Genomic DNA, 14123 nt, shown 5'->3' with positions numbered 1-14123 from the left:
CCATCCTTGCATCCCTGGGATGAAGCCTACTTGATCAGGATGGATGATTTCTCTGATGTGTTCTTGGATTCGATTTGCCAATATTTTATTGAGAATTTTTGCATCAATGTTCATGAGGAATATTGGTCTGTAGTTCTCTTTCTTATTTGTATCTTTGTGTGGCTTGGGTATCAAGGTTATTGAAGCCTCATAAAAAGAGTTTGGTAATGACCCTTCTGATTCTATTGTGTGGAACAATTTGAGGAGTATTGGTATTAGCACTTCTTTGAATTTCTGGTAGAATTCTGCACTGAAGCCATCTGGCCCTGGGCTTTTTTTGGTTGGGAGGCTGTCCACTCTCTCCATACCTCTTCAATATTGTCCTTGAAGTTCTAGCTAGAGCAATGAGACAACAAAAGGAGAATTCTAATGACTGTTTCAATTTCATTAGTGGTTATAGGTCTATTTCAGTTGCTTATCTGTTCTTGATTTAATTTTGGTAAGTGAAATCTGTCTAGAAAATTGTCCATTTCCTTTAGATTTTCAAATTTTGAGGAATATAGGTTTTCAAAGTATGACCTGATGATTCTCTGGATTTCCTCTGTGTCTGTTCTTATGTCCCCCTTTTCATTCCTGATTTCATTAATTTGCATGTTCACTCTTCATTGTTTGGTAAGTTTGGATAAAGATTTGTTTATCTTGTTGATTTTCTCAAGAACCAACTCTTCGTTATATTGATTCTTTGTATTGTTCTCCTAGTTTCCATTTTATTGATTTCAGTCCTCAATTTGATTATTTCCTGGTGTCTGCTCCATCCAGGGTGAATTGGCTTCTTTGTTTTCTAAAGCTTTCAATTGTGCTGTTAATTCTCTAGTGTGATTATTCTCCTGTTTCTTCATGTGTGCATTTGGCGCTATGAACTTTCCTCTTAGCACTGCTTTCAGAGTATCCCATAGGTTTGGATATGTTGTGTCCACATTCTCATTGAATTCTAGGAAATCTTTAATTTCTTTTTTTTATTTCTTCCTGGACCCATGAATTGTGCAATTGGGTGTTACTTAATTTCCATGAGTTTGTAGGTTTTCTGTAGTTCGTGTTGTTGTTGAATTCTAATTTTAAAGCATGGTGCTCTGATAAGACACAGGGGGTTATTTCAGTTTTTTTGTACCTGTTGAGGTTTGCTATGTTGCCAAGTATGTGGTCTATTTTAGAGAAGGTTCTATGTGGCACTGAGAAGAAGGTAAATTGTTTTGTATTTGGATGGAATGTTCTATAGATATCTGTTAAGTCCAATTGCGCCATAACTTCTATTAGTTCTTTTGTTTCTTTGTTAAGTTTCTGTCTGGTGTTCCTGTCCAATGGTGAGAGTGGGGTGTTGAAATCTCCCACTATAAGTGTGTGTGGGTTATGTGTGATTTGAGTTTTAGTAATGTTTCTTTTACAAACGTGGATCCCTTTGTGTTTGGGGCATAAATGTTCAGAATTGAGATTTCATCCTGATGGATTTCTCCTGTGATGAGTAGGAAGTGACCTTCTTCATCTCTTTTGACTGATTTTAGTTTAAAGTCCAATTTGTTGGATATTAGGATTGCTACCCCCGCTTGTTTCTTGGGTCCATTTGATTGGAAGATCTTTCCCCAACCTTTAATTCTTAGGTACCGTCTGTCTTTGAAGTTGAGGTGTGATTCTTGTTTGCAGCAGAAGTAAGGATTCTGTATCTTATCCATTCTGCTAATCTGTGTCTTTTTATAGGGAAGTTAAGACCATTAATGTTGATGGATATTAATGACCATTGATTATTGTTCATTCTTGTTTGTTTTTGATTTGGTGATGGTGGCGAGATTTTGTGTGGGATTCTATCCCTTTTTCCTTTTGGCTGTTGGTAAAGTGGGTTCATCTATTGCCTATATTTTTCTGGTTGTAGTTAACTTCCTTGGGTTGCAGTTTTCCTTCCAGAACATTCTGTAGGGCTGGATTGATGGATATGTATTGTTTGAATCTGGTTTTGTCATGGAATATCATGTTTTCTCCATCTATAATAATTGGAAGCTTTGCTGGGTATAGTAGTCTGGCCTGGCATCCATGGTGTCTTAGTGTAGGTATAATATCTATCCAGGACCTTTTGGCTTTCAGAGTTTCCATGGAAAAGTCAGGTGTGCTTCTGATAGGTTTGCCTTTATAGGTTACTTGACCTTTTTCCTTTGCTGCTCTTAATATTTTCTCTTTGTTATGTATGTTTGGTGTTTTGATTATTATGTGGTGAGGAGACCTTTTTTTTTTGGTTCAGTCTGTTTGGTGTTCTGTAGGCTTCTTGTATTTTCATTGGCATGTCTTTCTTTAGGTTGGGGAAGTTTTCTTCTATGATTTTGTTGAATATGTTTTCTGCGCCTTTGAGTTGGATTTCTTCACCTTCTTCTATACCTATTATTCTTAGGTTTGGTCTTTTCACGGTATCCCATATTTCCTGGATATTTTGTAATAGAGATTTGTTGGCTTAAGATTTTCTTTGGTTGATGAATCTATTTCCGCTAGTGTTGTCATCAACTCCTGAGATTCTCTCTTCCATCTCTTTGGTTATGCTTACATTTGTAGTTCCTGATCGTTTACCCAGCTTTTCTATTTCAGCATTCCCTCAGATTGTGCTGTCTTTATTGTCTCTATTTCAGTTTTTAGGTCTTGAACTGTTTCCTTGAGAGATTTGTTGATATCTTGTATTTTTTGGTTTGTTTTTTCTTCCATTTCTTTAAGGGATTTTCTCATGTCCTCTTTGAGGTCCTCTATCATTTTTCTGAAGATGCTTTTAAGGTCATTCTCTGCATCGTGGTGTTCAGGTCTTGCTGGTGTATGGTTCCTAGTCTCCAGTGGTGTCATATTGGGTTTTCTGTTGTTGGATGTGCTTTTACTTTGTCCTCTTCTCATCTTTTCTTCTGGTGGGTATAGCAGGAGTTTCTTGCCCTCCTGGTGGGTATGGGACCAAGGTTCTCTTCTGGTAGATGCAAACAGATCCAATACTCTGATGTTGGTCCTTTTCTTGTGGATGGAGGTGTCACTGTTACCCGGGCGTCGGCAGTGTTTGGGTGTGCCGGGTCTCACCAGGCCAGCAGTTGGAGGCAGAACTGTCACCTGGCCTCGGTGTGTTGGATCCTGCCTCCAAACTCGGTCTGGCATGCAGGTCACTGGTGTCAGATGACTCTGAGCAGCGATGATGAACCGGAACTGGAAACCTGCTGGCAGAGGATCCCATCTTTAGCATAATTTTATTTTTGTTTTTGTTGTCAGACAGTGTTCCACTGTAGCCCATGATGGCCTTGGAGTCTGTACTGCCCTTCTCACACCTCCTGAGTGCTGTGATTATTTGCATGTACCACCATATCCACTTTATTATTGATGCAGGGACTTTATGTGTGCCAGGCAAACATTCTATGAACTGAACTACATCCCAGCCCCAGTTTCCATGTTCTTTTTGAAATTTCTGTTTGTTTTGTCTTGCACACCAGAAGAGGGCATCAGATCTCATTATAGATGGTTGTGAGCCACCATGTGGTTGCTGGGAATTGAACTCAGGACCTCTGGAACAGCAGACATGGCTCTTAACCTCTGAGCCATCTCTCCAGCCCTGTTTTGTCTTGTTTTGTTTTATTTTCCTTGTCAGTGTTTTCTCTGTGTGACCCTGTCTGGCTTAGAACTCACTCTATAGACTAAGCTGGCCTTGAACTCAGAGATCCACTTGCCTCTGCCCCACCACTGTCCAGCTTCGAAATTTTTTTAAGATTTATTGTTTTTGTTTTGTTTTTGTTTTTTCTGGTATTGGGGACCGAACTCACGCATAGGAAATAAGTACTCTATAGTGGAACTTTCCTTTGGGTTGCCAGCTCACAAATAATGACAGGGAGACTTATTAATTATGGAAGTTTTGCTTTAGCTCAAAAGAGAGCATTGGATCCCCTGGAGCTGGAGTTCCTGGTGGTTGTGAGCTACATGGTATGATTATTGTGATTGGAACTGTGACCTTTTGAAAGAGCCATGGGGGTCCTGAAATGTTGAACCATTTCTCTAGTCCCAGTTTCATGTTCTTAAATAGACTATTATGTTTTTATTTAAAATAAAGGCAATAGCTTTATTTTATACTCTTATTTTCTGATTTCAAAGGTATTAACTGCCACACTGAAGACAATTTGGAAAATAAGCAAAAGTAAAAACCAAAACTATTACCTATTTTCTTGGGTGGTTGCACACCTGCCCATTATTATTAGTACACATACTTTTATTATACCCTTGATATAGAATTGATTATACTTTTCCATGAAATTAATACTTGTTTGTGATGTTTTGGATAGTAGTTGATGTTCAATTCAAAAGGAAGATTAAGTAGCGATTTCCTGCATTTATTAAGTATATCAGAACAATTAATATGAATCACTGCAAAAGTATGACCATGACAGCTCATAAAAGAAAGTTTATTGGGACTTCTGGCTTGTCATGGCAGGGAGGCAAGTTGTAGTCATTGCAGCTGGAGCAGAATCTGAGGGTTCAGGTCTTTAACTGCAGGCTTGAAGCAGAGAACAAACTCCTGGTGGGACTCGGCCTTAAGTTCTCAAAGCCCACCCCTATGACACTTTGTCTGCAAGGCCAAACCTCCTAAGCTTTCCCACAATGCCCACAGCTGAGTGCCAAGTACTGAAATTCCCACTTCCATGTCAGACATGCTCATTGGAAACACCACAGTTAGTATACCTGAGTGTAGTATAGGCCCATGGTTGGAGGTTACTATTATTATTATTTCTGTTTTGTTTAAATTGTTAAAATTCCTGTGCTTCTTGCAGGTGCGGAGACAGCACATGGAAAGATGCCTTCACTTCTTGGTAGAAGAGCTCAAAGTTGTGACTCCTTTGGAAGCTCGGAATCGGATCTTTTTTGTTTCAGCCAAGGAAGTTCTCAACTCCCGAAAGCATAAAGCCCAGGGGATGCCAGAAGGTGGTATGTAGTAATTGCGGTTTGCTTCTTAAATGAAAATTGTAACTACACAGTAAATCTTACCTTGTCCCCAGCTATCTGTGGCTTCAGTAACCCGTGCTTATAACTGTGGTTCAGTAATATATTGCAAGTGTTAAATCACATTGTCAAGAGTAGTGTGATGAGCTCTCTTACCATCCCAGGCAACAGGAGGCTTCTTTTTAATCAGTATATTCAAAACAGTACCCAGCTCTCTTATGAGCCATCGTGTTACTGCAGGGCTGTGCTAGAGAACCCTTATTGTACTGAAGAATGGTCCAAATGGAGTATGCCTGCTCTGCAGACAATTTAGTCACACCTACTGGAGGTCACAAAGTGCTTCCTAAAGGTGAAAAGGTTAAATGCTTGACTTAATGAAGATTGTGTGAAATTGTGCTAATATGCCATCATTCCTCTGACTTCAAAAGATAGGGCCTCAGTGCATATTAAATGTTTACTTAATGAAAAGGGCATAAACTTGTGTGTGTGTGTGTGTGTGTGTGTGTGTGTGTGTGTGTGTGTGTGTGTAGATTATAAAAAATAGTTTCCTGGTTAGATTTCTGTCAATTTGACACATGCTATGACCTGTGGGCATGTTTGGGTGCATTTTCTGGATTAGTGGAGAGAGGGCCAGCCCACTATGGGCAGTGCCACCCCAGGCAGGTGGTCCTGGGTAGTATAAGAAAGCCTGTTGACCAAGCCATGAAAAGCAAGCCAGTCATCAGCATTCTTCTTTGGCATCTGCTTTGGTTCCTGCCCTAACTTAACTTCACTATGAACTGTGATGGGAACAAGTAAGTCAAGTTTACTCCTCAAGTTAGTTTTGATTATGGTGTTTTAACACAACAATAGAAGCAACCATCATGGCGTTAGAATGCAAACTAACACTTGTGGTATAAAAAAGGGTTTAATTTCTGGAGTTTCTAGCAGCCATGAGGAGTCTTGGAACATGTATCATGGGTAAAGAGAGATTGTTATACTAGACTTAAAAATATTTGCTCAAGTTAGGCATGATGGCTCCAACCTGTAGCCTAAGATCTTTGGAAGCTGAAAAAGAAGACTGTCCGAGTTCAAGGTAGCAGTGCTGCATATTATGAGACCTTGTCTCACAAAAGCAAAACAAAAAATAAAATCAAACTTTTACCTGTGTTACAGGCGGGGCACTTGCGGAAGGATTTCAGGCAAGATTACAAGAGTTTCAGAATTTTGAAAAAACTTTTGAGGTAAGAATTTAATTGCTACTGGCTTATATATACATGGCACTGATCAGAGAGTGACTGTAATCTTCATTGTCTATCTTTGTCAATAACCTCTGCTGTTATTAAGTATAGTTCTGACAACAGCAATTGAAACAAGAAAGGCTTGAAGAAATGAAGGCCCTGCAGAAAGGATGACCTGTAAGAATTGAGAAAGATGTATTTTCTTTATGTATTTATAAATGAAAAAGTGGTCTAGTGTTGCTTATGTTGTGCCATGAATGATTATTTCTTGTGTTCATATGTGTGGAGCAAGAGCAACAGTAACTGCTGTTGGGATAGTTGATAGCTGCTGGGTAATGATGGAACACACCTTTATTCTCAGAACTCAGGAGTCAGAGGCAGGTAGATCTCTGAGTTCAAGCGTGATCTATATAGTGAGTTCCAGGACAGCCAGGGCTACACAGGAAAACCCTGTCTCAGGTTTAAAAAAAAAAAAAAAATCAAAGTGAGGACTGTTTTTTATCTCTCTGAAGAGTGTTGTGCCAAAGAAGAAAAAACATTGAGAATGCCATTGGACAGAATTACCTTGCATTTCTAACCTGTATTGCCACTTGTTAATTTTGTTATGTCTCATTTTGTGGCAGATGTTTTGAACAAATGAATGAATGTAGAAGTAATTATGATCCAGCTGTGGTATATGGGAATCTAGTAGGAAGCCCCTGCATTGTATAAGTGGCTTATATATGTATAGCCCTGAGGAGAGAGGGAGTAACAAGCTTTCTATTGCTGTGTTCTAAAGCAAGTTGAAAAGGGCTTACTTCATTTTGTAACTCTCAGGTCAAACCCTGTCACTGACAGAAGGCAGGGCAGGAATCTTGAGGCAGGAACTGAAGCAGAGACCATAGAGAAGCACTGTTTACTGACTTGTTTCTCAATTTGCTTTTTGAGTATTTATTGTTTTGTTTTTAGAGACAGGACTTCTCTGTGCAGCCCTGTCTGTCCTGGAACTCATTATGTTGACCAGGGTGGCCTTGAACTCGAGATCCACCTGCCTCTGCCTCCCAAGTGCTGGGATTAAAGGCGTATACCACTATGCCCAGCTCAGTTTGCTTTTTTATATAATCAAGGACCACCTGTCTAGGGATGGCATTGCCTGCTGTGAGCTGGGCTTTCCCATGTCAATCATTAATTAAGAAAAAGCCCCACAAACTTGCCTATAGGTCAGTGTGATATAGGCATTTTCTGAATTGAATTTCCCTCCTCAGAGATGACACTGAATTGTATCAAGTTGACAAAAAACTCTAGCCAGTACAGAGGGAGATCGATCTTGGGTTGTAGGTATTTGGTTTTTGTTTTGTTGTTCGAGTGAAGCATTCTTCGGATGTTGACGTTGTAAGTCCTTACACAGCCCTGCTTAGTATAGCTCTGTTTGATTTCCTATCACGTCCTTAATTGCAAGTGAACAAAGACTATAGAATTAGAAAACTCTGTCCATGATTATTCCCTTATAAGGACTAGTTGCCTTAATAGAGAACATAAAAGATGAGCGTACCAGCCTAAACAAGTTTATTATTCCATAATCTTTAATTTGGTGAGAGGAAGAAAAACCATTAGGCAGATGAAGACAAAGTATTTTAAAAAGGAGTCAGTATCAGCTGCTTTTGTAAGGACCCCTGGATATCTCACTGATACATGAGTCCTAGCTACTCAAAGACCATTGTCTTGGTCCCCTTTTGCTGAAAAATCTATGCACTGATCTTATCAATTACTTCATCTGTGCATCTGTGTGGAATATGTAGAAATTTGCCCCTTCACAATTGTACATGTGCTTGCCATTGCTTTCTTTTACCAAGTCTAACACTGTTGTGCTATACATATGTGTTTCTTTTCTTACTAGCTCTTGGTACACATTTTGATTTTCTAGAATATCTTCTAGAAGGAATGGGACTGAAAAGCATTGAACTTGTGCTGTAGAGCACTGGTTCTCAAACCTGTCTTAGTAACAAAATCTTGGGTGGGGTGCCCTGAAAACACAGGCTCCTGATCTTCCCAGAGATGTTCCGTTTGGGCTAACGTTGGCCTAGGAATGTGTGTATATTCAAAGCTTCCAATTACAGTATGAAATCTGACTTAGGAATATCCTCATATCTGTACATGTGCATGTACACATACACACAGCTTATAGTGCTATGCTAGGCAATGGTTCTACCATTGAGCTCCATCCCCATGCTTCTTTTAAAAAATTATTAGTATTCTTTCCCCCACTGTGTGTGTGTGTGTGTGTGTGTGTGTGTGTGTGTGTGTGTGTGTGTGTGTGTGTGTGTGTGTGTGTGAGTGATGTGTATTGGGAGTGCTGGTTTATCTCAACCAGTGAACAACTTTCCAGAATTGTTTTTTTCTTCTACTAGGGTCTGCAGAAGAGGACTTGGGTTGTCAGGCTTCTTGTCAAGCATTTGCACTTTTACTTGCTAAGCCATCTTGCAAGTCTTGTTTTTGAGACTAGGTCTAGCTACGAAGCTCAGGCTGTCCTGGAACTCTTGCTGTGTAGCCTAGCTTGACCTCTCTCTATAACTCACAGTTCTCATTAACTCCCAAGTGCTGGGATTATATGGGTGTGGCACCATGCTTAAACCTAAAATATTTTTAGAAGAAACTTGACAGTTCATTTTTAGGGTACTCTGGTTTCTCTTTCAGTCATATAAATCTTTCACTGTTTAAGATTTGTGATTGTCATTTGGAAATACAAACATTATAGATGGAATATTTATTCATGAGCAGTAGGTAAGAGTATGGAAAATGTCAGGGTTCATAGTTTAAAAGTTTTAAATGTAGGCATAGTGGTGCATTCCTGTAATCCCAGCATGTAGGAGGCAAGGAGATTGTAAATTGGAGGTGAGCCTGACTAAAAAAAAGATACTGTTTCACAAAAAACACAAAGAAAATAAACCAAAATCTGTAGTTAAAGGAAACTTAATTATTTGAAAGTTTCAAAAGAAATGTTCAGCTCAGTAAACCTTTTTATTCGGCATATATTATGAAGGATAAAATTATTTTCTTGGTGATTGAACTGTCAGGGTGTTTTTTGTTTGTTTGTTTGTTTTGTTTTTTCTTTTTTCTAGAAGTTGAAATTTTTTTGGTTTTTTGAGACAGGATTCTCTGTGGCTTTGGAGGCTGTCCTGGAACTAGCTCTTGTAGATCAGGCTGGTCTTGAACTCATAGAGATCCACCTTCCTCTGCCTCCCCGAGTGCTGGGATTAAAGGTGTGTGGCACCACTTCCTGGCGAATTTTTTAAAAAAGAGATTTTATTTTTAAGTAAGTGTGTGTGTGTGTGTGTGTGTGTGAGAGAGGGATGGGGCGGGGGTGCCCTTGTAGGCCAGAGGGTGGTGTCACTTTGGTGCTATAGTTACAGATGGTTCTAAGATAATGAATGGGTTCTGAGAACAAACTGGATCATCTGCATACCTTTAACTGCTGCCCCTCTCCAGCCCATGCATTCCTTTAAGTCAGTTTTGGTAACTTAATATTTCCTAGAAATTGGTTCATTTCTGAGAGTTTAAAATTCATTAGCATGAAGTTACATTTGTTGATTTGCCAGTGAATAATTGCTTTGGTTTTTAAAAAACTGGATGAACTCCATACTTCGTTTAATTATCAGTTGATAATTATTGTTTTGAGATCTATTAATTAAATTCCTGTTAGTTGAGTTGATCTTTCCTTCTGCTTTTAAAGAAAGGGTTTATGATTATGAATTTAACTTGGTATATTCTGTGGGTTTCAATATCCAGTTTAGTTTTTACTGCTTTTCTCTTCCTTCCTTCCTTCCTTCCTTCCTTCCTTCCTTCCTTCCTTCCTTCCTTCCTTTCTTTCTTTCTTTTTTTTTTTTGACACAGGATCTCATTGTGTAACCCTGATTGGCCTGAAACTCACTGTGTAGAAAAGGCTAGCCTCAAAAAATCAGAGAAACCTGCCTACCTTTGTCTCCTGAGTGCTGGAATTAAATTTTAGGGTTTTGTTTTTCTTTTGGATTTGTTTGTTTGTTTTTGTGTTTTGGTTTTTTGAGACAGGATTTCTCTGTGGCTTTGGGGACTGTCCTGGAACTAGCTCTTATAGATCTAGCTCTTATAGATCTAGCTCTTATAGATCTGACAATCTATAGATTGTCCTGCCTCTGCCTCCAAGTGCTGGGATTAAAGGTGTGTGCCACCACTGCCAGGCTAAATTTTAGTTTTTAACAATTTAAAAAAATTGTTTGACAGTTTCATATTTTTACATAATAAATTTTAATTGTACCCCTCTCCTATTTTCTTTTCTGGGAGGATTTTTTCTTCCATTTCTAAATTAGTTTTTTTGTTTGTTTCTTTTTTCCATCCATCTCCCTTCCCAAGACAGGGTTCTCTGTGTAGCTCTGGCTGTTCTGGAACTCACTGGCCTCAAACTCAAAGAGGTCTTCCTGCTGCTGCCTCCTGAGTGCTGGGATAAAGGTGTGCATCACCATCGCCCAGCCTAAATTAGTTTTTAATTATTTTTTACACTTCCTTATTGATAAAAGAGTTGTTAAAATTTCATGTTTGGATTTTTTCCTTAACTGGTTGTTGGTGTGTGTGTGTGTGTGTGTGTGTGTGTGTGTGTGTGTGTGTGTGTGTGTGTGTGTGTGTATGAACTCAATATGGCTTTTATGTGCATTTTCTCTTTAGATTGAGATTAATTTATTTTTCTTTGTGGGTTTTTTGTTATGTAGATAAAGCCTTTATCATTTTTTAGTGTTTTTCTAAAGATTTGTTTTTAATTGATGGTTAGTGGGTATGTTAGTACATTGCCCAAAGAGGACAGAGGTGTGGGGTCTCCCTGGAGCTAGAGGGTGGTGTAAACTATCTTTCCATTCCCCAAATCATCATCATAATCAGTTTACTCTTTGCTAATGGCATTCATTTTATTCAGGAGCTAAGTATTTTTAATCTACAGACACTGAGCTAAACAAGTCTTGAGCACCAGCTGGAGTGAAAGTTTTACTTTTAAACTTACAGTTGGATGGTCGGATTTCTTTGCACAGGTGTTTAGCTATTGCCTATTCTTTATAGGATTGGTATATAAGGGAAGAAGTGTTGTGCATGGATTGAGGAGCATGCGATGCTGAGTAACTTTGAATTTGGGCTGTGGTAGGCAGTAGTGCTGTCCTAATAAAATTGATTCCTAATAATTTAGGGAAGTGCCACCACCCCCTTTCTTTCGAGACTGAGTTTCCGGTGTAAAGCCCTGGCTGGCCTGAAATTGGTTATGTAGACCATGTTGGCCTTGAATGTCTCCTTTTTTAAAAGACAAGTGTTGATGTGTTTGCATTTGTTTTGAGTTAAGTCTTTATGTTAAGCTAGCCTTGAATGCTTGGGTCTCAGTGGTCCTCCCACCATAGCCTTCTAGGTCCTGGAGACCACAGGTATGATTTCCAAGCCTGGTGTTGGTGTGACCTCATAGAGGTTTGACCTTTAAGGTACAGGAAGAAAGCTGGGTACATGGCTGTAGTCTGAGGTACTTGGGAGGCTGAGGATGATTTTAGGGCTATCCTGGACAGTTTAGTGAGACTGTGTCTTTAAACAATGTGTGTGTGTAACAGAGTCCTAATAGGTCTTAATAATAAAAGCCTGGAGTCAGGTATAGAGGAAAATGCTGAGAGATCAGAGAGACAAAGAAGCAAAAGCACAGCCACCTTACCCACTCAACTTTCCAGTTGAAAAGAGACTGAGCTCCTGTCTCCTCCTGCCTTATCACTTCTTCTGTTTGCCAAGCCATATCACTTCTTGTCTTGTCTATACAGACCTCCCATCCTCTATGGTGAACTAGTGGCTAATCTGCCCTTTGATCTTCAGGCAAGCTTTATTTGTTAGAGTATAAACAAGGTATCACTACATGTGTGCATGTATGTATAAAAATATGTGCATATCTCTATGAATGGTACATCTAGGGAAGGTAAGTTCATCCTTTCCCTATTTCAGTTTAAAACATACTGAAATAGTATTCTTGGGAGTTTGTAATTATATTATTAATAAACTGACTTCTTTAGATGTTAATAAGAAATGAGAAAACCAATTGATCTGTGCTTTTCATTTTGGGTCTAGTTTTTAAATTTGAAAGTCTATAGGATGTTCTGACAAGATGGAATTGTTAGCAGTTTGGTCAGTATGCTTTAATCTCTTACAAAGTTACAGAGTTACTGATAGCATAACTGCAAATTGTGCACTTGTATGCTCCCAAGCAAACATTGGTTAGTTCTGGGTGCTCCTTGTGAGCCTACAGATGACTGGCACCCCAGTGGGGACCAATCGGTGGAAAGCTTCTTTTCTTGTGTTTGCTCACTCTCACGTGGTGAGTTGAGGGCCTGGCAGCCTGGAGTCCTCTTCACACTGTCTAGTCCAGCTCTAACACTGTGCTGTCTTCTGTGTGCTGGGTCTTCATTACTGACATCTAGATCGACTTCATCGAGGAACATTTCTTTTCACTTTTTTCTTTAAAAATTATTTTTATGCTTTTGTTATAATTTTGTGGAGATTGATTTGGCACATTTACAAGGCAGTTACTAAAATAAAATCACAGCTTCGTGGGTTCATTTAAAAATCAGTAGCTGATAAGCCAGAGCTGGGTAATGGTTTCTGTGGGTTCTAGTGGAGGTCTCAGGTTCTCTGCTTCAGGCTCAGAGCAAGAAATGACAACTTGCTCCCAGTAGACGTTTGGGGAGAATGAGTGAGCTTCACGAGAACAAGTACACCTAGCTGATATTGGGGAAGGAGTGAACTGTCTTTACAAGTGCTGACTAAATGATTATCCCCATGTCCTCAAACAAAATACTGAAGAGAGCTACACAGCAAAAGTTTTCCTGAGTGAGACGCACAGATAATCTTCAGAGACAGAGGCTTACCAGGTTGTGAATAGCACGTTCAGTGAACATAGGGCATACAGATGGTTCCGGTGTAACACACACAGCTAGAGTATTGAAGCATGGAAGCTGCCTATTTGACAGAACAATAACAAGCTTCAGGAAGTCATTACCACAATTTGTTTTATATGTATGTATGTGCATGTATATGTATACACACACACACACACACACACACACACACACACACACACACACACACACACTCATTCAGAGTGAGGATTTATAGTAGCTCATGAGGATTGTATGACCCAAATAGAAATAGAAAGTCAGAACATTGCCTATAAGCAAATTCTGCTAGCATTTCTTGCATTGTTCAAAGACCATGTAGACTTTTTTCTAAGTAATTTGAGTTTTCAAGTGTTACATCAATATAGAATTTTACTTTCTTGGAAGTAAAAATTAAATGAGGTCAGTTGTAACAGTTTTGTTAACTTTTGATGATGAATCATTTAAAAATATATGAAATTTATTGCATGTTAGATTGAAACAAAATTTTACAAATCAAATGTGTCCATCAATATATGTGATACATTTTAACATATGCTAGTTAATAAAAACAAAGCACACTGTTGGGTGTAGTATCATGTGCCTGCCATGTTAGGGCCAGCCTGAATTATAGAGTTTCAAGAGCCTGGGTGGTGTTTAAAACTGTATCTAAAAACAAACACAAAGAATCACAATAATGATTAATACCTATAATCATAGCACTTGGGAAGCTGAGGCTGGAGGATTGCTTTGAGTTGGAGGCCAGCACGGGTCAGAGTGAAACCTACTTCAAAACGCATTCTCTCTGTCTCTGTCTCTCTGTCTGTCTCTGTCTCTGTGTCTCCAACAAAAAACAAAAAGAGGGAGAAAGGAAGGGGAGGGGTCCACTTGTTAGGAGACACTGGGATTTAAGCTACAGCTGCCTTGAAGGGGAGATAGTCAAGCTGAGTGCCCTTCAGGCCTGGCACTGTGCTACACGCTCATGGTCTTTGAGATAGCTACAAGTGGTTTTCTATATGTATTTTAAAATAGTTACATG

The 14123-nt window shown here is 39.1% G+C and overlaps 1 protein-coding gene across 3 annotated transcripts in view; it reads left to right on the top strand.

The window, feature by feature from the left end:
* Mfn1 (mitofusin 1) overlaps window positions 1–14123 on the top strand; it is a 53291-nt gene that overhangs the window by 22471 nt on the left and 16697 nt on the right. For all 3 annotated transcript variants that reach the window (XM_035450805.1, XM_027392012.2, XM_027392013.2), the window contains 2 exons: window positions 4803–4956; window positions 6127–6194. In XM_035450805.1, coding sequence (XP_035306696.1) covers window positions 4803–4956; window positions 6127–6194 — 222 coding nt within the window. The remainder of the gene's footprint in view (window positions 1–4802; window positions 4957–6126; window positions 6195–14123) is intronic.

Source organism: Cricetulus griseus, assembly GCF_003668045.3.
Source record: "Cricetulus griseus strain 17A/GY chromosome 1 unlocalized genomic scaffold, alternate assembly CriGri-PICRH-1.0 chr1_0, whole genome shotgun sequence".
NCBI lineage: Eukaryota > Metazoa > Chordata > Mammalia > Rodentia > Cricetidae > Cricetulus > Cricetulus griseus.
The sequence above is the reverse complement of the archived record's forward strand: the minus strand, read 5'-3'. Positions and strand labels throughout refer to the sequence as shown.